The sequence below is a fragment of the Piliocolobus tephrosceles genome, chromosome 8 (genome assembly GCF_002776525.5).
Source record: "Piliocolobus tephrosceles isolate RC106 chromosome 8, ASM277652v3, whole genome shotgun sequence".
Classification (NCBI taxonomy): domain Eukaryota; kingdom Metazoa; phylum Chordata; class Mammalia; order Primates; family Cercopithecidae; genus Piliocolobus; species Piliocolobus tephrosceles.
Window position 1 is genome coordinate 121,315,611 of NC_045441.1, and position 22,636 is coordinate 121,338,246.

Here is a 22,636-nt window from a genome sequence, read left to right on the forward strand (position 1 = left end):
CTCAGCACCATGAGGAGAGGTTTGCAGAGTGTCCCAGCCTCTCTCGAGAGCTGTGTCAGTGTTACCTGGGGCTGTGTCTCAGCCCCCCATTCTGTAAAACAAGGCTCTTATTTCCTATACAGAGAATGCCTGTAGGGTGAGGTGGCAGGAGGAGGGAGGAGAAGGACTCCATCTGTCAAAAGTGTGGGGAAGCACCAGGAATAGCAGCAGCCATGTGAGATGCCACCCCTAGCATTGTCCTCATCCAGGGAATGTCCTGACCCAATTTTTTTTTTTTTTTTTTTTTTTTTTTTTTTTTTTTTTTTTTTTTTTATGCGGGAGGCTCCTCCTATCCCCTGAGGTTCTCCTCATCCTCTTGTAAGTCATGGGTTTTGCTCCCACCAACCAAGTAATTTGGACTTAACATCCATAGCAGGGCTCCCTTCTTACTCTCAAACTCTTAAAATATACAAACTACTCCAAAATCCTAAATAAATGGCCCACAGTTTTGTTTTGTTTTTTAAAGGAAGAGGCTGAGGGGGTCAAGACCTCCCAGTCACCTGTCCTGAGAGCTGGCAGGAAGAGGGGAAGAGGCCCTTGATGTAGACGAGGACCAGGAGGGATGGCTAGGGGAATTTGGGGCACGGGGAGAAGCCAGGGCACTGAGCTGCCTGGGGTGGGTCTTCTCTGGGGGTCAGCTGAGCTCCTGGAGGTGAGTCATTCACGGAAAGACCCCTTGATGGCCTTGAAGAGTTGGCTGGGGCTGCTCACTGGGTTCACTGTTCCTGGAAGGAGCAGGGGAAGTTCCCGGAGAGGAGCATCTCTGGGCCTTGTGCCCACAGAGCACCTTCCTACCTGTGTCTGTCTGTCCCTCACTGCTCAGCTGTCCGTGAGGTGGGAGGTTTGTCCTTGATTGATAATACTGGCCCTACGCTTGGTTAAGTATTTGACTTCACATTACTGTGTCCCCTTGGTCCTGGGAAAGATGACAGATGGAAATTGAGCTTTTCTTTTTAGGTCACAGAGGGTGGTGCTGAGACCTGGGCTCATCACAGCATCGTTCACAGCTCTGGAAACAGTGGTGAGGATGCCTCTTGCAGTGGTGGTCATTTGGGAAGTCATTACTTGTGGATCCTCAGATGGGGACCCATAGGGCCTTGACCAGATGAGGGAGCCCCCCCCCCCATAGCCAGGAAGGCAGCTTTGGGTGGGGTGGGACGGGGCTGGGGCAGTCACAGAGGGCTGGGCTGAGAGGTCTGAGCAGCTCCTGTACTCAAGTGGATAAATGGCCCTGGGACAGAGGCTATGCGTGCAGGAGAGACAGGGTGGAATGGGGAGGGACAGGGAGGATGCTCGTGGCAGGAGGAACACAGGCAGAAGCCAGACATGCAACGGGAGACACGGGTACTGGGGACCTGGTTGCATGGGGGAGGTGGAGATGCTGGGCCAGTACATCAACCGTCACTCCTGGTGGGCGCAGGTAGCTGGGCCTGAGGGGACCAGGTCAGAGACCTTTCCTGTGGGTAACTCCTGCTTCTTCCTGGGAACAGTTCTGGACAGTCTGCCTCAAACTTTGGGATTTATTTAAAATGACTTCTCTTCCACCCGTAGATCCTTGCAAGCACCCAAGCTCACTTACCAGGCTGTGGGTGCACAAGGGGGCGGCTCTAGGGGCTGACTTTGGGTTCAGGGGTCATGCTGCCATTGGAACGTACCTTGGCCTGTGGGACACTTGGGTTATCCTCTGTCCCCAAATTTAAAACCATATTGAAAGAAGGCAAGAAAATATTTTCCTGAGGAAGTAACTGGCACAATGGCCGCCTTCACTTAGTGGCACTATTATTTGCAGCTACCAAGAACTGTCAGGCTCTCTCCTTATGGGGAAGGACAAAGAATGGGCAAAAGCTACATCTGGGGGACTCGTGCCCGGGAGAAATGACCAGCCTACAGCTCTCTTTCTTGTCTTCCTCTACTTATTCCTTAAAATTTAGGACCCCACAAAGTCCCCTCCTTCCCTGCTACCTTAAGCCCTTCTCTCTCCAACATGCAAAATCCCCACCTAAACTTTGTCAGTGATTTTGATGACTCAGTCTGGTACCTTTTTCCCTGGGAGGGTACAGGGGGTGAGGTGGAGGGAAAGGTGAGGGAGATGGCCTTTTCTCGCCTTCTCTCTGCCCAAGACTCAACAAATTAACTTTGCCTAGAGGGAGGCCATGAGGGGGCCTCCATCCCACAGGACCAAGTTGGCCCAATTCCTTTCTCTGGGAGCCTGCAAGCCACCTGGGCAGCCCCTGGATATTTGCTCTGCCATGGGGGGGGGAGGAAGATCCCTGGGGGAGTTTGGGAAATAGGTTTGGGTGGCGGATGGGGGGGCAAGAATAGCTTTTTGACAATGTTGCCTGTCTTTGCTTTTAAACATATCACATATGCACAAGAATCCAAATGGAAGAAATGGAAAACAACAAAAGAAAACATAATTTTTATAGGCAAGATGGGCTGTGGCTCTGGATACCTGGCTCGGATTTCTCAGTCCCCAAGCAGGCCACGGGGACTGTGGCAAACAGAGCGACTGAAACAACCCACCCACCAATTAAAGTCAAACAGGTCCCAAACCCCTCCCCAGGAGAAGTGGGGACAGCCAGAAAACTTGTCTGTCCTTGTCTCCTCTTTCTTCCTAACCTTTCTATTTCTCTGAGGTGTTTGAAGGTTTTCTTATAACAAAAACATGGAAAAAAAAAGTCCTGTACCGCGAAAGTAACAATAACAATAATCATCTGGTAAAAAATAAAAGCTTCAGCAGAACCATTATGAGTCTTTTTCTGCTTGTTTTTTTCTCAACTGTGCAAAAAAACAAAACAAAAAAACGCACTCACTCATACACACGTTCACACACGCAGCTTCCATCCAGCAAATCTGTGTTAAATATGTTCGTGTGTCTTTCCTCCCCAACCCTTCATATGTGCAAAAATATTTTAGTGACTGAGGTACTTCCTCAGACCGTCTTCCACCTGCACCCTTTCTGGCCTTCCAGGCCCCATAACTTCTTGGGAGGGAATAAAATGATCAAGGATAGAAAAATCCAAGCTTCTCCACCTGGTACCGCACTTGCCAAAACCTTTGGTTATTTTTTTTCTTCCTCTTCCAATGCATTGTTTCCCATTTTCCTCTTCCCGTTAGGTTGCTCGTGTCTTTTCCACCATCTGTCCTTTGCAATGTCACATGATGCCCTGTGCCAAGGTCCAGGCCTCGGCAGGTGACCACCCTGATTTCCTACGGACAAGTGACCGCTCCTTCCACCCACCAGTTCTCAGCATAGAAAGCAAGGGTTGAAATGTCCTGAAGCTGCAGGATGAATGGATGAGCAAGGGGAAAGAGAAGAGGAACACCAAAAATCCCCCTACAAAGGACAAGGAATCCTTTTGCGCTTTCTGCCTACACCTGGGGCAGACACACACACGCATGCACATGCGCTCACACACATGTGCACATATTCATATCCAAAGGGGCAAGTGTTCTTAAAAGTACCGGATGCGCCATGGACTTTGCTGGAGATGGTGTGGTTTCTTCCCCAAGTGGGGCTCATTCTGAGTGGGTGACAAGGAACGATGTCTGATGTTTGGGGAGTGAAGGCAAGACTGTGAATCCTTCTCCTTAACCTCACCTAAGATGACGTTTCTCCTTATCTCCCATAGTGGTGAACAACTCCAGAGCAGAGGTGCCAACAGAGACTCCTGCTTAGGGTGGGAGACCGGACCAGACAGCACCTAAGGTCTCCTTCGGATGTAAGGTTCCTAAAACCCTCCATTAGACCATTTCTCCCCATATCCTCTAACTTACCTAGTATCCATTTCTAGGCACACATTTTCCTGCCTGGCTAAAATGGTGCATCTGTAGATGTAAGAACAGATGGGGAGACGGATGCCAAGGCCGAGGTCATTTGTATGTCCCTCTTCTCAATTCCAGCCAGGCCCATCGGCTCGATTCTTTGTCCCTCCCAGACCTGACAAGCTGGAGGCTGAGGTTGGCTGGCATTTTGGGTGGTCTCTGTGAGGCTGTGCTTAAGTCTGTTTCTTTCAAGGATGACTGCTGAAGAGATGAGGAAGGAGAATGATGAAAGAGACAGCTGAGATATTGATGAAATCATTCCCAAAGAGGTTTGGACAGCCCAGTGACAAAGTCATCTGCATAGCAATGGCACCAGATTCTGCAGAGGGAACAGGGACTAGGCTGTTGGCCCCAGCTGTCTATGGAGTTCTCAGGAAGGATGGTGGGGATGGAGCCATGGAGATGGCTGGAGGTAGAATCTCCTAGATGCACTCTGCATTTCATGTTGACCCTTGATGAAGGGTGACAAAGGAGGGTGGAGATAGATGCTTTCTCTTGACAGCACTCAGGGCTCTGGTAATGGACTAGACCTATGATTATGATTGTGACTCATTTGAATTTGGGGGTAAATGGAAAACAACAAATTCTGCTTCCAGGGTAGACGCAACTCTCTTTCCTTTTCTCCCCCACTGTGTTACATTTCTGCTGCTAGGATTCAGATGAAAAGGTTAGGAGCATCTCCATGGTGGAATGTAACTGCTATTCTTTCTCCTGCCTGGCTTTCTACTGGCGGGGGAGCAGGCAGGGCAGGCAGGTCCCTCTAGAGACCTGAAAGAGGACAGGAAGCCTCTGGACGCCATCCCAGCGAGGGAGAGGGAGCCTCAAGGAGCACCTCCCAGCTGCTCACACATGTCCTGCTCCAGCCACATGCAGGAGGTGTGGCTTTTCTTCTCACAGCTGCAAAGCGATCAGACCACTGGCTGAACCACTGGAGATGGAACTGTGGGAACGGAGAGCCAGGCGATGTCTTCCCAGTGAAGATAACACTGAACTACTTCCTTGCCTCTTCTCTAGGCCAAGGCTCAGACCGAAGCGGCGGCTGCTAAAGTGGAAGGCGATGTAGCAGCACAGATACGTCCCCTGTCCTTGGCTCCTCATCCTGCTGCTGACATGCACAGGGTCAGGAGCAGCTGGGAGAGAGTGGCCCCTCTGACATCTTCTGGTCAGTTCCCTTGCCATGGGCTGGTCATTCTTGGACTAACTGAGGGTCAGTGGCTTGGTCCAATTGTGTTGGCAGAGCAACCGGAAGAGACGAGATCCAGGAAGGAGGGAGAAACAAAGAGGCAGAGAGAAAGAGAGAGAAAGAAACAGCGCTGCTCAGGGGATGCTGCTGATGCCAGTCGGAACTTGCACTTGGTAAAGATGATAATCTAGACTGAGGCACGGCTTGGTGTGTCCCCCTCCAGGGCGGCCCTGGAAGGATGGTTCTCAGCTGTCTAAGCTCATGAGGGTTATGACTTGTTCTAGTTTGTAGGCCAGTTTCTGCTTCCCACACTGGTCATCGTGGTCCAGAGGCCCAAGGATCTGTGGAAGGGCCAAGAACGGGGAGGTTACTTGTTCATCTGTATAGGTCTGTGTTCTTAGGAGGCACAAAGATGGTGTGGATGTGGTCAGAAGCCCAGGAAGCCACAGGCATGTGCAGGGGCACACTGGACACTGCTGGGTAGGAGGAGGCCTGGGCAGCACGGGTGGGAAGGTGTGGCAGGCACAGTATGTGGGCATCAGCATGGCAGTGCACACAGGATGCCAGCACACATGGTCATGTCTGAATGACTGTGCATTCTACTGGCTACAAAAGATGGTGGACAGAGGGCAGAAACTCTGCCGAAGACGCCTGTGCCGAGTTGCTGCAGTTACCTGCAGGTTAGACAGCAGCTAGTTCCATATCCCATGGAAATGTGTAGTGCTCAGCATGGAGCCGGAATGTGATTTCATGGATGTTAAGACATCCCACCCTTCCTCCCACAGAAATAAAAATCCTCCCCATCAGCTCCCTGGGGCCCCAGATTCTACATTTAGAAAGTCATTTGTTTTCACTTTGCCTGTTAAAAAACAAATATCACTAGAAGAGTAAGACTACAAGCTTTCCTGGTCATTAATACCTAATGGATAATGTCTACCAAAGCCTTTTCTGAGGGCAGGCAGTTAGCAGAGGCCAATGACAGCCAATAATTGTTGCCCATAATGAAAAATGTGTTAGAATTTTACTCAGACTCAGGAGATGAGGGATTGAGTAAAGGCTTTTCCAGTTTCTAGCTGGGTGATCGGAGGCCAAACAGGTAACCTGTCTGAACACTCAACGTCCTCAACTGTTAATGTAGGAATGACTAATCCACCTCCAGGGGACAGGATGTCAGATAATATCTGTGAGCACCCTCAAAACAAGGCTGGCCCTGCCAGAGGCACTAGACAATTGGGTGGAACCTACTGATGTTGCTGTTTGAGGGGGCAGGGATAAGAAGGGAGGGTAAGGGGATGAGAAGGAGGCTGAAGGCTCAAGGGAGACACCCAGGGCTTTGGATTTCATGACCCAGTTAATGTTTCTTTAATTGGGGAGGCAAGATAGAGCTGGCCAAAAACTGTCATTTATACACACCATCATTTCATAAAGATGGGTTATTTAAACACCAAGATAGACAGTTGTACTTGCAGACTAACAGAGAATCCTTTCTGAGATGAGACGGTTGGAAGCTTACACTGGTGCACACTACAGCATCCTTATTACGTTGCATTGCTACAGACAGGGGAAAACTCTGTCCCAGACCAGTACTCAGCTGCAGACTGCCATCAGGGTCCCTCCCCTAACGGAGTCAGCACTGGCTTTCCCATGACTTAAGGGCCATGGAATTAGGCTGTTCATGGCCTGCAGGACTCCAGGCCCTGGGCCTGCTGGGTCTGCTTCTTTAACCAGGGCTTCCTGGACTCTCCTTAAGTAATGAGGATGGGAGGAGATAGAGAACTTGGGGCACGAGCTTCAGCTTCTCTTACTACCCTCCACTCAGAGAAGGTGACTATGCTGCTGCTCAGATGCAGGGAATTTGGATTCCAAGGATGGCCAGGCCCAGGGCAAGAGAGCTGACTAGAAGCCCAGGAAGACAGGCCTCCTCTTACCCAGCAGTGCTGTGTATGCCCCTGAACATGCCTGTGTCTTCCTGGGCTGCTCCCTTCCTGGGCTTCCTGGGCTGATCAGAAGATGTCTGAGGGGCCTCTCTCTCCAAGCTGCTCCTGGCCCCATGCATAGCCAAGAAAACTCCCATAGCACCATGGCACCGGCCAGAAAGAAGGCCTTGTCTATAGTGGCAATGACCCCAGGTGGGATTTTCCAGTGAGGGAACACAACAATGAAAGACACAGTATATTTCTCCTGTTCTGTTCTATTCTATTCTATTCTATTCTATTCTATTCTATTCTATTCTATTCTATTCTATTCTATTCTATTCTATTCTAATTCTATTCCATCCTATTCTATTCTATTCCATTCCATTCCATTCCATTCCATTCTGTTTTGACTCACTTCTGTTTCATTTCTAGTCTATTCTATTTCTATTCGAGTCTACACAACATCATACCATACCATGCCATTCCGTATAGCCTGCCCATAGGAGTGGAGAGGTGCCTGTTTAAAGAGAGTTAGATCACAGAGAGATGTGGAAAACATAAAAAAGAAGAAATACTGGAGAGAAAATAAGAATTAAAAAAGACAATATAAAAGAAATAGGTACTTATTTATATATCTAAGAAGCACAGGGATGAATGCAGAATGTATGGGATGGAGAGTTTCTAGCATTCCAGCCTTTGGAACACAGCCCCAAGTCCTCAGTGGTAGTTCCCCCAGCAGAGATGGAGGTGTCTGTGGCGATGTTCTCTTACATGGAGGCATGCAGGGTTGTCTTCATTCTCTGCCCCCTTCCATCCCAATGGGCCTGGAGCAGGGCAAAGCTTACCTCTTCGCTGTATTTGCCCACATAGGAGAAGATCTCTGAGAGTGCACTCATGGTATTGAACTCATTCATGTGCATCCGGGACTGCTCAGCCAGGTATGCATTCATGTCTTGGTCACTGATGGCTGGCATCTTCCCTATGTCAGAGTAATACCTGCGGAGGGATGGAAGTAGGGAGAAGCTGGAGTCATGCATTTGGAGTAGAGGAGAGATGGATGTTCCCAGCAGCGTGTCTGGGGCCATGAGCTCAGCGTGCACTCCAGGTAGTGGGTACCTGCACTGTGACCACCTGGGGACCACTGTGGTCTCTCTCTCATCTGGGTTGCTGGGTCCAAACCAGGAAGAGCCCTCTACAGCTCTGGATGCAGGAGGCATAGAGGGAAGGGATTTGGGGAGTGGCCAAGACATTGTCTAAGGGCAGACAGGAGAGGAACCAAGAGCCAGAGGGGCCCAACCTCGGGCATGCTCTTTGCTCTCAGCTACCACACAGAGAGGTCTAGACTGTCTTGAGTTTCTCTAACGCCCCTTCCACAGATGCAAGGGATCTCCTCCAGCAGGGTCCGAAGGCTCTTCCAAGCGGTTGCTCTTCTCCAATGTCCTCCGCTCTCTGGGGGCTCAATGGGAGGAGGCAGCGCTGAGGCTGCTAGGGGAGAGACTGGCAGAAGGCAATCAGTCACTGTCACTTGCAGCTGTGCACTGCTGTCAACTGGTTAATTAGATGCCAGCATTTACATTTTTAATTTCTGCAATTTGACATTTTATGCACCAAACCCCAACTCCCCCGCCAGAGGGGAGTTGTGCAGTTTCTTAATGAGGAACTGAAAGGCCTCAGTGCCCCCAAAGACAGCCACTTCTCACCCTCTCCTATGCACTTTTGGGCTTGTGGACTGCATAAAAGAGAGAGGTAACTACAATGACAGGAGGGCATCATAAACCTCAAAGCCTTGTGGTGGCCCGGCTCAGCCTAGCCCAATCCAGCCCATGCCAAGTCCCTGTGGCTGCCATGCTGGAGAAAGTAAACCTGAAACCTAGGATCAGAGGGGATGGGGGAGGACAGTCTCCAGGGCAGGGATTAGGGTGCATCAAGCAAGGCACCTAGGCACCAAGTTTAAGGAAAGACACTCTCAGGGTTGCACAAGCGTTGGTGACAGTGACAGACCCTGGGAGTTCTCAGAACTTGAATCCTGGTCAGAGGCTCTGGGACAGTCTCCCCCTGTACCCCAGCCCTATCCTTCACTTCTCCAACGTGGACCCCATCAGTCTTGTGCTATTTCCCTGACGTCCAACTGTTCCCATCAGTGCCCAGGAGGTGGGTGAAGACTAGCAGAGATGGTTTTCCTGTACTGTCCCAGTCATCAGCTCAAGGGCCTGCAATGGAATGACAGCTCAATTTGCCCCACAGCATCCCTGGGCTCGTGAGGGCTGGAATGGCTTCCCTGCTCTGAGTGGTACTGGGATTGCAGATCTGTTGTTCTGTCTGAAAAATGGGGAGGCAGAGGGAAGGAGATGACAGCTGTGCTCCCTGGCAAGGGAAGGGGCTGGTCAGAAGGGACTCCCCTGGCCACATACCAGACATTTTGTCAACTGCTTTGTTGAACTGGCAGCATTTTGGCTGGGCAGGAGCCTGAGACAGGCAACAAGGCCAACGGTGTAATAACATGGCCTTTCTCAGAGCAGCCTGGCTACTCAGACAGGCGCCCTGCCCCCGTCTCATTTGGATTTCCATCCTTCACATCTTCTTCCATTCCCCGCCCCTCTTCCACCTTCAGAACCCCCAGGGCCCAGTACCCCTTCCTGTTTCATTTTGCTATCTTTGCTCCATCCCCAGAAGAGCCTGTTCTCTTCAAGGCCTATCACCCGCCCCAAAACACATCCTCAGGTACCTTAGGACACAGGGCTCTGAGTAATTTAATGACATTCCAGGTATACAATTACAGCGAGACTCGATTCACTGTCACCATTTCTGGAATGCAATAAATGCCAATGTTCCATTTTATAGTGGGAGACTAGAGATTTCAGTAGTAGCTCCCAACCTTGCCATTCCCAAGGAGATTTGTGTCACTGTCCCCTTAGGGATCCCATGTCTACCAAGCAAGATACGTTTGTCAAGTAAAGGGCTGTTTTCACAGGCTGTATTGGTAAAAAGCGTGAACAAATAACCTCACTCACTTTTGGTACCATGGCCAGCAGCCAGCCATGCAACTCTGGTAACTCAGCTGAGTTCCAAGCTTCCACCAGACAGGTATACTCTGTCACCTGTACACAATCAGAGCCTCTGACCAGGTGAAAAACCCAGGTTCCCGTGGAAAGGACATAACCATCACCAAAAGCAAAGACTCCTGTTATTTCTCTCACCAGCTGTAGAACCTATCACAGTAGGCAGGCAGCTCTGTCAGGCTTTTGGCAAACAGTGCCAGGGACCTTCTTGCTGCCTTTATAGTCCCTGAGGTGTAAGGAATCCTAGGTTAGGGGCCACCGTGTCTGCAGTGAAGGGACCATTGCTAGGGGAAACAACAGAAGCCCAGCACTCTGTGCCTTCACAGTGGCTTGCCTCATGGCAGCACACTAAAAGCCCTATCCATTTCCCCAAAGAGAATATCTAGAAGTATATATGTGTGTGTGAGAAAGACAGAGAGAGCTGCTGGGGTGGAGGGCAGGGAGTTGAGAGTAGGATAGGACAGGGCTGGGGCCCTGACCATCTCATCTAGAGTTACTGGGTGACGTGCCTCTCCTGAATATGTCATCCTCTCTGCGAGGTCAGGTCCTTGCTGGGCAGCTCCTGTCTCTTTCCCGTCGCCTTTGCACTGGGGAGGCTGGATCAAACCAGGGTATGTCTGTGGTCACACACTAGTGACAGGTGGGCCAACTGCATGACCTCATCTTCAGCAAGTTCTAAATCAGCTGAGCTGAGTGGCCACTGACAGCCCAACGTCTGTGGGTGTGGGGCTTAAGTCTTGCTGACAGTCTACTCTGTTTTTGATCCCAAGTCTGCCTGCTGCTAAGTGGTCCCCTCTTCTCTGCAGGGCTTTGCCAATGCTGTCTTGACCCCTCCTGCTCCCCCACTCCCACTCCCTAGCAAGCACCTTGTGCCTGATGCTGACTCATGTGGTACTACCTCTGCCGGGTGAACCTTGCTTCCTTCTTGCTCCTGTTTTGCTGGCCCCTGTGCTGGGCTCCTCCACTGGGAAGCCTTATTGATTGGGAAGAACATAATTAAGCCCTGTTAAGGAACTTTAAACGAGCATTCTCATCTGCTGGCTGTGCATTGAGGAAGGGAAAAGGGAGCCTGGGACTCTGTGCTTGAACTCGCTCCTGTGGGCGTTCTGCCTGCAAGTGAGCCCATCTCCAGGAAGTCCTTCAGGACCCCTCTGAGCTGCCCCAAGCCTGACCTGCTAAGAAGGAGCTGGTCCCACCACTGGCCTTCCCTGGTTCTCTTTGCTGACCTGCTCACAGCAGGGAGGAGGCCAGCACCGCTGAGGTCCCGACATCAAGCCTCTGGGGACGGCCATAAAGATCAACAACCCACAGAGCTGCATCCTCCACTGTTGGCCAGTCTGCAGGGTCCTAGTCTGTGGATTTCTATGGGGTAGTGGGATGCCAGAAGAAATCCTGGGCCCAGAGAGTGACCGTATCTAATACCTGCCTTTAGGATAGCTCTGTAGTGACTGGGAAGATGGTCTCCAGTGCCCTAAACTCTTTGGAAAGAACACAGTATTGGCATCCCTCCACACACCTCGAGGATGAAGATGCAGGAGTGAAATATATTTCCAGCCTGATGCTCTGATATCCCCAATATGTACCTTTCAAGAACCTGCACAAAAGTCTTTTCCTCTGTGAATCATGGGAGGGTCTCTCTGGGTCCAGCAGAAAGAGGCCCCACACCCTGAGTTCCCCACTATGATGCTCGTGGGGTCTGCTGAGCATTTGTCTGTGTGGTCTCCCTGACCACAGGAGCTGCAAAGAAAGGGTCAAGTTCAATGCATTTCAAGTACCCAACTCACTCATGATGGATACCATTAATGTTTGACCCATGAATTAATGAATATGTTAATGAAATGTCTATATCTCACCTCTAGTATTGCTCCCAGGGTGAGCTGTCACCATTTTATGTATTTGACTGGATGGTTTCCATAGGAGGCATATTTAAATATTTAAAATTCTTAACCTTTTTCATGCCGTGACACACATGATAGATGACATTCAAATGTGTGGCACATTCTAGTCCAAACCCCAGTGGCCTGCTGCGACTCCATTATACTTACTTCTTAAAAGCTGACTGATGGCAAGCGAGGCCAATGTTGCTGCAAGAATGACCTTTCAACTCTTCCAAGTTAAAATCGGAAGAAATCACTACTAAAGTGTGCAACGTATTGCTACTGGTAATGACACAAAAACTACAACTGATCACAACACACCACTTCATAGTGATGACACTGTTGGGTTTCATCTGTAAGATGAGGGTAGCAGTTAACTGTTAATTGGAAGCCAACAGACTCTTCTCCCTTTTTCCAGATTTGGCCACAAGCAAAAGTTCAAATTCTTATATGAGGGGAGTGAATACTGGGAATCCACAGTGGGTCTACAAACCACCATTATTACAAGATACTTGGAGGCAGGAATGGGAGGGGAGGGTGGGTGGGGAGATGGTGGGAGGGAAGACACAGATAGAAGGACAGGTGGGAGGAGAGATGGGAAAAGAGATGGAAAAATAGATGGCAGGACAGGAGCAAGAACAGGTGGGAGGATGGATGGGAGGATAGGCAGGAGGATGGGTCAGAGGATGGGTAAGAGAATGAGTGAGAGGAGAGAAGGGAGGGCAGATGGGAGCATGGTGGGAGGATGGTGAGAGGATGGGTGGGAGGATGGGCTCAAAGATGGGTGAGAGGACAGGTGGGAAGACTTGTGGGAGACTAGATGGAAGGATGAGTGGGGGATGGGTGGGAGGATAGATGAAAAGATGAGTGAGAGGCTAGATAAAGAATTTCTAGAAGACTCAACATACTGGCAGAATCATCTATGCTGTTCAACCAAGAGTTATTGAGGCTTACTGAATTTATATGCTTCCCTTTTTCACCTGCTCTGAAGAGAGGACCAGGCAGGGTAAGCCCTATTTTTTAGTTGTGATGGTACAGAATGCCTTCCCCAAATATGTGCAGGCCACGCTCCACAGCAGTGAGCCTCTAAGTTCGAGTCCTGGGAGGACTGTCTCCATTTGACCAACAGCAGGCGAGCAGATTCAGAAGTGAACAAGCCGTGGCCAGGTCATTCTACCATCATCCTCAACTGCAGGCTGTCAATGTCCTTGGAATGGGGAGGTGGGAGATCAGGTGTGCTGTGGTACCAGGTGAGGTCTGCCCTGCCAGACTTTACTTTCCACTCAAGGGAGCCAGACAAGCTCGGAGGATAACTCCTCTGGGAATGGGAGTGGACTTGTCCCTCCATCACCAAGTGAAGCAGCACTCTGGGCTTGACTTCAGCCCTGTCCGTGCTGTTTTCTTGATCTGTCTGTCTTTGTACCCTGGTCCCGGAAAGGAGAAAAGATTTGGGGCCTCAAGTGAGTGAATGACTTTCTTGAGAGTGTCAGTGGTTGCTAAGAAACAAGCGGGATAAGAAATGGAAACCATCAAATCACTCCTAAAAATAACCCAATGGACTGAGTTTACTTGCGACCTGCAGCAGTTGCATGGCACAAATCTCATTGAGCACCAAGCAGAAAGGAGACCACTTGCTCAGCCCATGCATGCATGAGCCTCAGCTCTGACTACGCAGAGTTTCCGGGAAGTGTCCTTTATGCAGACACTTCACAAATGTTCCCAGCCCTTCACAACCCTGGTTCCCCCCTCCCCACCTGGGGCGCTATCACAATGACACTGTGGCACAGGGATGACCAACAGCCCAGCTGCTGCCTCTTTCCCCTCTCCCTGCTAAAGAATTGGCTGCCCACACGGGAGGGGCTGGAGGGCCCGGTCCTGGCAGCTCTATTGTTGGAAGAGTGAGCCACTGTCTACGTAGCAGGAGGTGAGAACACGTCTAGATGACTCAGACATAATCAGACACTAGGACACAAAAGTTAGTTTCCTTTTGGACAGCCGAGGTGGCATGTCCACCACCTGCATCAATAGGAAAGGAGGAGAGGGTATCACAGAGCAGAGGGGACAGGGAAAAACAAAATCAAACCCTTTCAGTGACACTAATGCACTGAGGTGGCCAGGACTCTACTCCCTCTTAGTTATTTCCTTTTTATAAGGGAAGGCAATTTTCAAGTATAAAGACAGAGGCTGTCTCTATCATAGGCAAAATGATAAAGTTCATTTTGTCACCAAGTCAAGCACACCTTCTGAACTCTTTTACTCTTCAAAAAGGCACCAAATCTGAGCTTCCCTCTAGGTTTCTTATATTTAAGCTACTTGGAATAAAGAGAAAGTCTAAATGTAGGACTGCCATGTAGAGTTGTGCAGGTTACTCACTGCACAAAGGTACTTGGACAAGAGGATGAGCTAGGGCTGACAAAGCCCATCACTCAGCAAACCACACACTCGGTGTGGGGTTACCTCATTCTGTAGGAAGGGCCATCTTTCTTAAACCATACAGAGGCACCATATGGGTTGGCAGAGGTCCTGTCTGAAAGTAATGCAAAGAAGTAGGAAGGTTATTTGGGAGTCAGCTAAGAGGTTTGGGATCTAGTTTCATCTTAGTCCCTTAAATCACCTTGGGCAGATTACTTAGCCATTCTGCATGTATATTTCTTCACCTTCATGGCATAAAAGGAGCTTACAGTTCCTGTCCTCTTCCTAGTACAGGGCTGCTGTGATGAATAAATAAAGCTTCAGCTGGTTGCTTAGTTCAGGTGCTTGGCGTATGGAGCTGATGCGGCTGAGACAAACCATTAACCTTCTTTACCATGAGTCAGCGCCGCCCTAGGAAAAGCCCAGCCCTGCAGCTCACAGGAGGACCTTCAGTCACGAGAGCTCTGCAGGACACTGGGGTTTGATCACAACACTGCAAGACCCAGGGCATTAAGAGCTCACGTGAGACGCAAGGGGCTGGGAGAGTGAGAAGCTGTTCAGACAGTGACAAAAACATCCCCACCGAATGGGAGCAGATGGGTAGAGGCCTCCAGCCTTTTCTGCAGCAATGATGTAGTCTGGCCCCTTGAAGTCTTATGATGACAGTTTTTATTTATTTTTTGGGGCGTGGGAGGTGAAGATTAGAGCTAGGAGCCACATCCCCTCTCTGGGCCTAGAAGGCATTTCAGCCACTAGGCTCCAGGGCCTGTTATCCAGGGAAGCTGAGCTACCACAGCAACCTCTGGCCACGTTTTCCTATTCTGGTTTCCGGGGACAGGAGCACTGGGACGTGGGGGTGTGGGTGTTGCAGTGGCAGGATCAGGCTTTGTGAATGACTCATCTGGAAGTGCAGCTGGTTTTTGACGGGGAGGGGACCTTTTGTGGAGGAAGCTGCTGGCTCCAGCAAGGGGCCCTGACTTGGCTCCATGGCCCAGCACTCACCTCTCCACCCAGTTCTTGTAGCTGGGGATGTCCTTGGCATACAGCAGCTTGTTGGAGGGCGAGTCCTTGCCCAGCCGGTGCTCTGACGTGGAGCAAGAGTCCATGAAGGTCTGAGCCACCACAGAGAGGCAGGCGTCTGTGATGCTGTTTTTATGGATGTCAAACACAAACTGCGGGTTCTTGATCATGTTGACCCAAAACCGCAGGGGCAGGCTGCGTGGAAGGAAGAGGCAGACAGTCAGGGGAGACGGCGCAGTGGGGCTGCGGTGTGGGTAGGAGGGGTCTCTGGAGAAGGAGAGAAGCTGGGGAACTAACAGAACTTAAGAGCCTTCTCTATGCTGAGGATGGGATGTGCCCAGGAAGGGAGATAAGGCAGGTCTGCAGGGCCCCAATTTACCTTCCAGGAAACTGAGAACTGCCAAGGCTGAATAATTCATCTGGAGATATAATCATGGTAGGTACTTTGAGAGGACTTGATACCCAGCCTTGGTGGCAGGGCTCATCATCTTCCCTTTGGCCTAAAAGGCAGCTTTGATGTGTGCTATAAAGTGGAATTTCTAACTCTCTATCTGCTCCTAAGCCTGATACAAGAGTATCCAGTTGGCAAACTTTAAGGAATTGCTTGGAATCTAGGCTTCGTATCTGACGCTCTACCATCTACTGTATGACTTGGCAGAAGTCACACCCTTCCTCCCTGCCTGGGCCTCTCAGCCTACTCCTACTGGGGCTGAGAAGTACAGTGTAGCTGACTGGATTTTTCATTTCTAAGCTGGCATGCTTAAAAACCCACATTCACCCACCTCATGGGCCCCATCGTATTCCCTCCTTCCCTTCCCTGCTTCTTCTGTTTGGCAGCTCCTGTCCACCAGGAACTGTGCTTGCAATTGGGGATACAGTGATGAATGAGACACATCCTCTGCTCTCAAGAAGCCTGCCTTGTGATGGGTTCATGGAAAGGCAGACATGAAACCGACTACATGCCGGGAGGACTGTTGGTGCTAGGACCAGAGATGTGTAGGGTCCAACATGGGACCAAGGGAATCATCAAGTCTACCCAGAGGGCAGTGTCCAGAATGCCTTCACGAAGGGGGCACTTGATGGTGGGAGTTTTAAAACTTGTGTAAGTCTTTCTTTCTTTCCTTCCCTTTCTTCCCTTCTCTTGCCCTGCCCTGCTCTGCCTTCTCTCTCTCTCTCTCTCTCTCTCTCTCTCTCGATGGAGTTTTGCTCAGTCACCCAGGCTGGAGTGCAGTAGGGCGATCTCAGCTCACTGCAACCTCAGTCTCCCGGGTTCAAGTGATTCTTCTGCCTCAGCCTCCTGAGTAGCTGGGATTACAATCACCCATCACCGCACTCGGCTAATTTTTATATTTTTAGTATGATGGGGTTTCATCATGTTGGCCAGGCTGATCTTGAACTCCTGATCTCAGTTGATCTGCCCACCTCGGCATCCCAAAGTGTTGGGATTACAAGGCATGAGCCACCATGCCAGGCCTGTGTGTTTCTTAGCAGGGTGAGGCCTGGAGGAATGGGGTGGAGGATGGGTTGCACACAGGAAATCTGCATCAACAAAGACAAAGAGGGAAAAGTGTGCCCTGCAGTCTGCTACTGTTAACCTGTTGCTTAAAGTGTCCCAATCCTGGGACACTGGGAGACACTGCCTTCTGCCCCTTTTGGCTGTAGCCATCCCTGTGGGCTCTAATCCTACGGCTTCCAACCAGCCTGCTGGGATGCAGGTGGGAAAGAGGACTAGGCACCATGCAAGGGATTGCTTACTTCCTTCCCTCTGCTCCCACTCCTGCCTCCTGCCATTTCCCCTGATGTTTTATTGTTGTTTTGGTGGTTGTTCTCATTGATGGTAACAGTTAGAATGTTCATTATGTGCTTGGCTTGCTTCTTAGAACTTAAACTCTTTGAATTACATCATTTCAACAGAACCAGTACAATATTTCTATACTTGTTCTATCTCCCAGCAGCCAGCAGGTACAAATAACAAATGCTATTAATACAGGAAAACCTAATGCTCAAGACTGCCAATCAGTCGAAAAGGATCTATTAAGTTCCTACAAAGTGTGCAGGGCGGGACTCAGGCAGGCAGCATTGAGGTCTGACAATGTTTGACGGTGTTTGCTTCATCCCTGGAAATCTCTAATAGGAAATAATGGGATGGTGTCCAGAAAAACTCAGAGAGCCACAACACCCAGGTGAAAGCAGGGGTCACTCCAGCTGCCCAGGCTTCCTGACAGCTGGGGTCAGAGCCCTGAATGGAGGACTCACGACTTCTCAGCTAACAAAGTCTCTGTTCACATCTTCCTGTTGTTCCAGAAGGTGCACCCAGGAATAGGGACTCTGGGAGTCCACATTTGCTCTGCTGGTTTTTCCTCCCCTATGCTCTCTGGTCCTCAAGCCAGTTTTGCTGACAGGTACAGCAAACAGGGAAGCCACAGCACCCACCCGAGGCTCCCGCCTAATGAAATATTAGCATATTATTAACATTAGTGGTGGCACTAATCTCTGGTTGATTGCAGCCACTCAGGCTAAATGAGCAGGAGGTTTATTTAAAAGAGAAGAGGTAGGGAACTGTGGAAGAAGAGGGTGGGGAGAGGGTGGGTTACACCTTGGGCCAGGAATAAAAAAATAATCACTTTTCAATCAGAGACAATTAACTCCAAGTCAATATGCAGATCTTAAAATTCCCAGACTTACTGTGTCTTGCTCAGCATAGCAACAGACCAAGTCTGGGTTGGGGGAAAGTGTCCTTTGATGGGAGAACTTGAGCCTAGCAGGACTGTCTACTTCCTGGGGTTTCCTTTGCTCAGACCTGAGTACTTGGAAGAGCTGGGATCCAAGAAGGATGTGGCTGTACTCCAAGGACATTATGGCACCCCTGGAGGTGTCCTCACCCCAGCAGGAGGGATGGGGTGAAAACAAATGGTTTGGATACCATTGCAGGTGATATTCCTGCAATGTGCTACTAAAAGCAGGTAGAAATGTTTAGAAAGACCCAACTTTCTCCAGCTAGCACCAAGATAAGTTCTGGGCAGAGCCTTTTTTTTTTCATCTCCTGAAGGCTGCTAACATTCAATGGAGGCAGTAAGTAGGAAGACTCACTGACAGAGCAGATTGGTAGGCTGGGGACATGCCCCACCGAACAGTTCCCAATAGTCATGCCAAGAAGTCGAGAAGTCTAGGAGAGTTAAACGCATCTTACCTAGAGGCAGGTCCTGGGAGATATTAGACCCAGCACAGCTTTCAAAGGAGGAAGTCGCATCACCCAGTTTTGCTACACTGAGTGAGTAATCTAGATTTTTGAGTCTTATTTCAGAAAGTTTGGAAGAACCCCGGGATGAAGGTCTTCTCTCACCAGGAGTTAATGTGGGAGCAAACCCCACGCTTTGGTCCTGTGGTCTCAACCTTGGTTCCTGCCTGGTTTTTCATATTCAGCAGGGACAGTCTCTTCTCCTGGTGAAGAGGATGAGGACCCAGAGCATACCACATTTAACACAGCTTTGGTACCAAAGCTTGACTTCTGCCTTCATCTGTGCATTGCTTTGGGGCCTGGGGCTAGGTGCCAGGGTGCTTGGCTGAGCCCTAATGCCTTGCCCATCCTAGCAGTTGTCGGTGCTGGGCAACAGGCCCACACTGCCTCAGAAGAATGATCTGGGGAAGAAGAGCCTGGGACAGGCACCATGGAAAAGCTACAGGGAGGCAGTTCTGGAACCGAGGGGACAAAGGATAAGCCAGCTTTGCCTCAGGTAGAGCTCTCAACCAGAGACCACCTTGGCTCTGCATCTCATCAATAATTACTGAGACCCAGCTTTACGCAAGGTTCCACACTAAGTGCTGAATACTGATGTGAGATCTTGAAATTTCAACCTCAAATACAAATTACTCACAAGTGAAAGGAAGGATGCTCCATGCTAAAAGGACAGAGGGGCTCATAGAGGAGAACACCTAGAGTGTCAGTTAGTACTTGGAGAATCCTGTTGTCTCAAAGGAAGACATAGTGGTTAAGGGCAGGTCTCTTCACCACACAGAGCTTGGAAAAGGAGGTTATGGGAAGAGAGCAACTGCTTGAACAGAATAGGAATGCCCTTTGTTCACTTGATTGGTTCCTAGGTGTGTTTCAAAACTGCTTGCCAGTCACTGTTAGACATTGCCCTTCTAAGATCCGGTTGACACATCCTCCATCTTCCATAGCATTTGTCCCATACCAGCAGACTTCCTTGCCTCTCACCCTCATCTGTCGGTTCAATGAGGGCTGGGGCCACGTCTGATTAGCTCATGATCCTCAGTGTCTAGCATAATCACAGGCACCCAGGAGGTACTTGGATGGGAGAGTGTCCTGGCCGTGACATTTGGCATATTATTTCTTGCTTCTTCAGCTGGTTCAATAAATGTCTGTTAACTGACTAAGTGATAGGAAAGAAAGATGCACAGACAGATTTTACTAGAGGGAAGTGAAAGAGGGAATGAGCACAAAAATCTAGGAAGAGTGGATGGGGAGGACCAGAGAATGTGCCTGCTCAGAGTCCCTGCTGATGAAAACAGACTCTGGCCAGCCCTTCTCCTGGAGGCCCAGAGTCCCACCACCATTGACTCGAGGCTGGGTGGGCTCAGGGCTCCCGATGTGCCCCCTGTGCTCCCTTCACTCACCAATTGCTCTTCCAGGTATGGCGGACGTGTGGGTCATGAATGCCATGCTTATCAGCCTGCTCATCCAGGAAGTCAAACATGTACTTGATGGCCAGGGGCAGGGCAGAGCCACGGTGTGCTGTGCTGAAGATGGTCTCAAAGAGGTCATCCACAAACTTCTGCAGTGTGCCCTGGAGAGGTGGGATATGTTCAGACACAGCTCAACTCACGTAGTTCTGAGGATGGCTTTTAAAACCTGCCTCACAGACCTAGGCAGGGGAGGATGGTATACAGTCCACTTCGCTTGGGTGAAATTGGGTATGTCCATGCATTAAATCATTTTTCCCATTTCATTTGTCTCTAACAGCTTTAAATTTCCCCTGCACATGGAAAAGAGATACAACACTGATGACTGGACCTACGTAAGGCTTCCTCTGCCAATAACACGGTTTGGTTGACACCCTCTGGCGGTGTTATTTTAGCACTTTTCACAAATGCTAATGAACACTCACTTGGTTAGAACAGACAAACACAATCTGCTGGCTTTGTTTGGGCATTACTCACACTGGCTAATGAACAGTGACTCACTTGGCTCTGCAGAGAGCAGAGCTGAGCCCAGTCTCAGGAGTGAAAGACTAGCACTGCAGGTAAGCAATGTCCCCAGAACCAGGATTACAAATGGTGCCTGGGGTCAGGCACAGTGGCTCACACTTGTAATCCCAGGTTTTGGGAGTCAGAGGCAGAGGCAGGTGGATCGTTTGAGGCCAGGAGTTTAAGACCAGCCTGGCCAACATGGTGAAACCCCACCTCTACTAAAAATACAAACCCCACACGACGATCAAAAAAAAAAAAAAAATTCAGCCAGGCATGGTGGTGCATCCCTGTAGTTTCAGCTACTTGGGAGGTTGAGGCAGGAGGATTGCTTGAACCTGGGAGGAGGAGGTTGCAGTGAGCAGAGATTGCACCACTGCACTCCAGCCTGGGTGACAGAACAAGACGCTGTCTCAAAAAAAAAAAAAAAAAAAAAAAAAAAGAAAGAAAGAAAAAAGAAAAAAAGAAATGGTGCCTGAGAAGTCACTGATGGAGCCCTGACTTCCCCCACTTAAGATTGTAGAGGATACCCAAGAGAAGAAACCATTCTTTTATAAGGCATGGCAGAAGAATGTGAAAAGAGGCAGTCAGAGTCTCAGCATTTCAGAAGGGCATGGAGAAGGGATAGAAACAAATCTTCAGATTGCATGCCAACACCGATGTATCGGTGGGGTTTGCCTGGAGTGCTGGATTGAGAAGGATTCTGAGGTGATCAGCAATGCCTCCTGGGGTGGATAATAGAGCTGGCACCAGCACGAATGCTGGGTACTGGCTACTCTGGCATTTCTGTGGGCTGACGAAGTCCCTCTCCATAGCCTCCGGGCTCCCTGCACCCAGTTCTCAAGTCTGATACCTTAGTGGCCAGGAGTCGGGTCAGGTAGATTTCGGACACCATCTTGCTCCCCCGGTCCCCCTCCTTCTGGTCTCCGTGCTCATGGTTCTTCACTAGATGCCACATCTTGACTCCACTCTCCAGGTCAGGAGTGATCATAGGTGTTCGTGAGCGGAGGCTGTCAGGGCTGCCCGTGTACCGGATCATGTTTTCTGCCGAGGCAAGGATCACCCCCCAATGTATGTGAGGCTACAAGGCCTTAGCCCATCACCTTACCATGCATCCCTCGCTCTGGTGGAAGCCAACGACTGTCTGATCGTTCCTGCCATTGGCCGGTGCTGTCGCCTCGCCTTGGTTTGGTGCATTCCCTGAAACTGGGATGCCTTTCTCACCACCTCCAGGAAACTATCTGTGGCTAATTCTACCCACTCAGATCTCCCCCTCCTTCCTGTACTCTGCATCGTGTCAACCCTTAATTATTCAATTTGTAAAAAATATAAGCCTGTACTTTTTTAATGCTTTTCCTTGTTAGAGTTCTCAAGTCATGTCTCAGGATGAGTTCTGTGCAGCCAATTAAGTACACACTTAAGAGCAGGTAGCCTGTCTCCCTTAATAACCGCTGATCGGATGAGTAATCGCCTGGTAACCTGCTCACCTTCATCTGTCCTCCCCTCTGGACTGTGCCAAATTATACCTGTTTATTTGCTGAAACTCCTACCAGTGTTTGTGAAGTGTTGCGAAATGAGTACTGAGCAGGAAAATGAAATGGCGGTCCTACTGTATGCAGGAACTATTCTCTGTATTCATCTATTTATTATCTAGAATGACCCTGTTCAGTCAGTAGATTTTTCAATCTCTTCTTCTGGCAAATAAATAAATAACCAAGGCTCATAGTGGTCAGATGACTAGCCCCAAAGCACACAGATAGGGCAGAACAGGGCTCCTTCTGGCTTCTATCCCACCTCCAGCACCCTCTCCCCACCACTGCAGAGCTTTGCACCTGGTCTGTACCTGCACTCCACTGCAAAATAACAGTGGCTCTTACAAATCATTTAGCCTCTGTGCACCTGAGTTATAATGTACTAATCTGCATAATAGGGGGAAATAATAATTATTTAATTCACTAGATTGTTATGAACATGATGTGAGATAATAGCTATCACACAAGGAATGGCATCTTACAGCCTGGAAGACATCCATGAAAGTTGGCTTTACTCTTTTGCTCACGGATGAAGGTCTCGCTTATGCATCAGAGTGATGGACTGAAA

The 22,636-nt window shown here is 49.7% G+C and overlaps 1 protein-coding gene across 2 annotated transcripts in view; it reads right to left on the bottom strand.

Moving 5' to 3' along the window:
* Nucleotides 1-2,431: 2,431 nt before the first annotated feature.
* The window catches only part of PLXNA4 (plexin A4), a 449,834-nt gene continuing 429,629 nt past the window's right edge, over nt 2,432-22,636 (bottom strand). For both annotated transcript variants that reach the window (XM_023207833.1, XM_023207834.1), the window contains 5 exons: nt 21,390-21,580; nt 19,967-20,136; nt 15,314-15,526; nt 7,809-7,959; nt 2,432-5,388 (listed from right to left, as the gene is read on the bottom strand). In XM_023207833.1, coding sequence (XP_023063601.1) covers nt 5,293-5,388; nt 7,809-7,959; nt 15,314-15,526; nt 19,967-20,136; nt 21,390-21,580 — 821 coding nt within the window. In that variant the 3' untranslated portion in view covers nt 2,432-5,292. The remainder of the gene's footprint in view (nt 5,389-7,808; nt 7,960-15,313; nt 15,527-19,966; nt 20,137-21,389; nt 21,581-22,636) is intronic.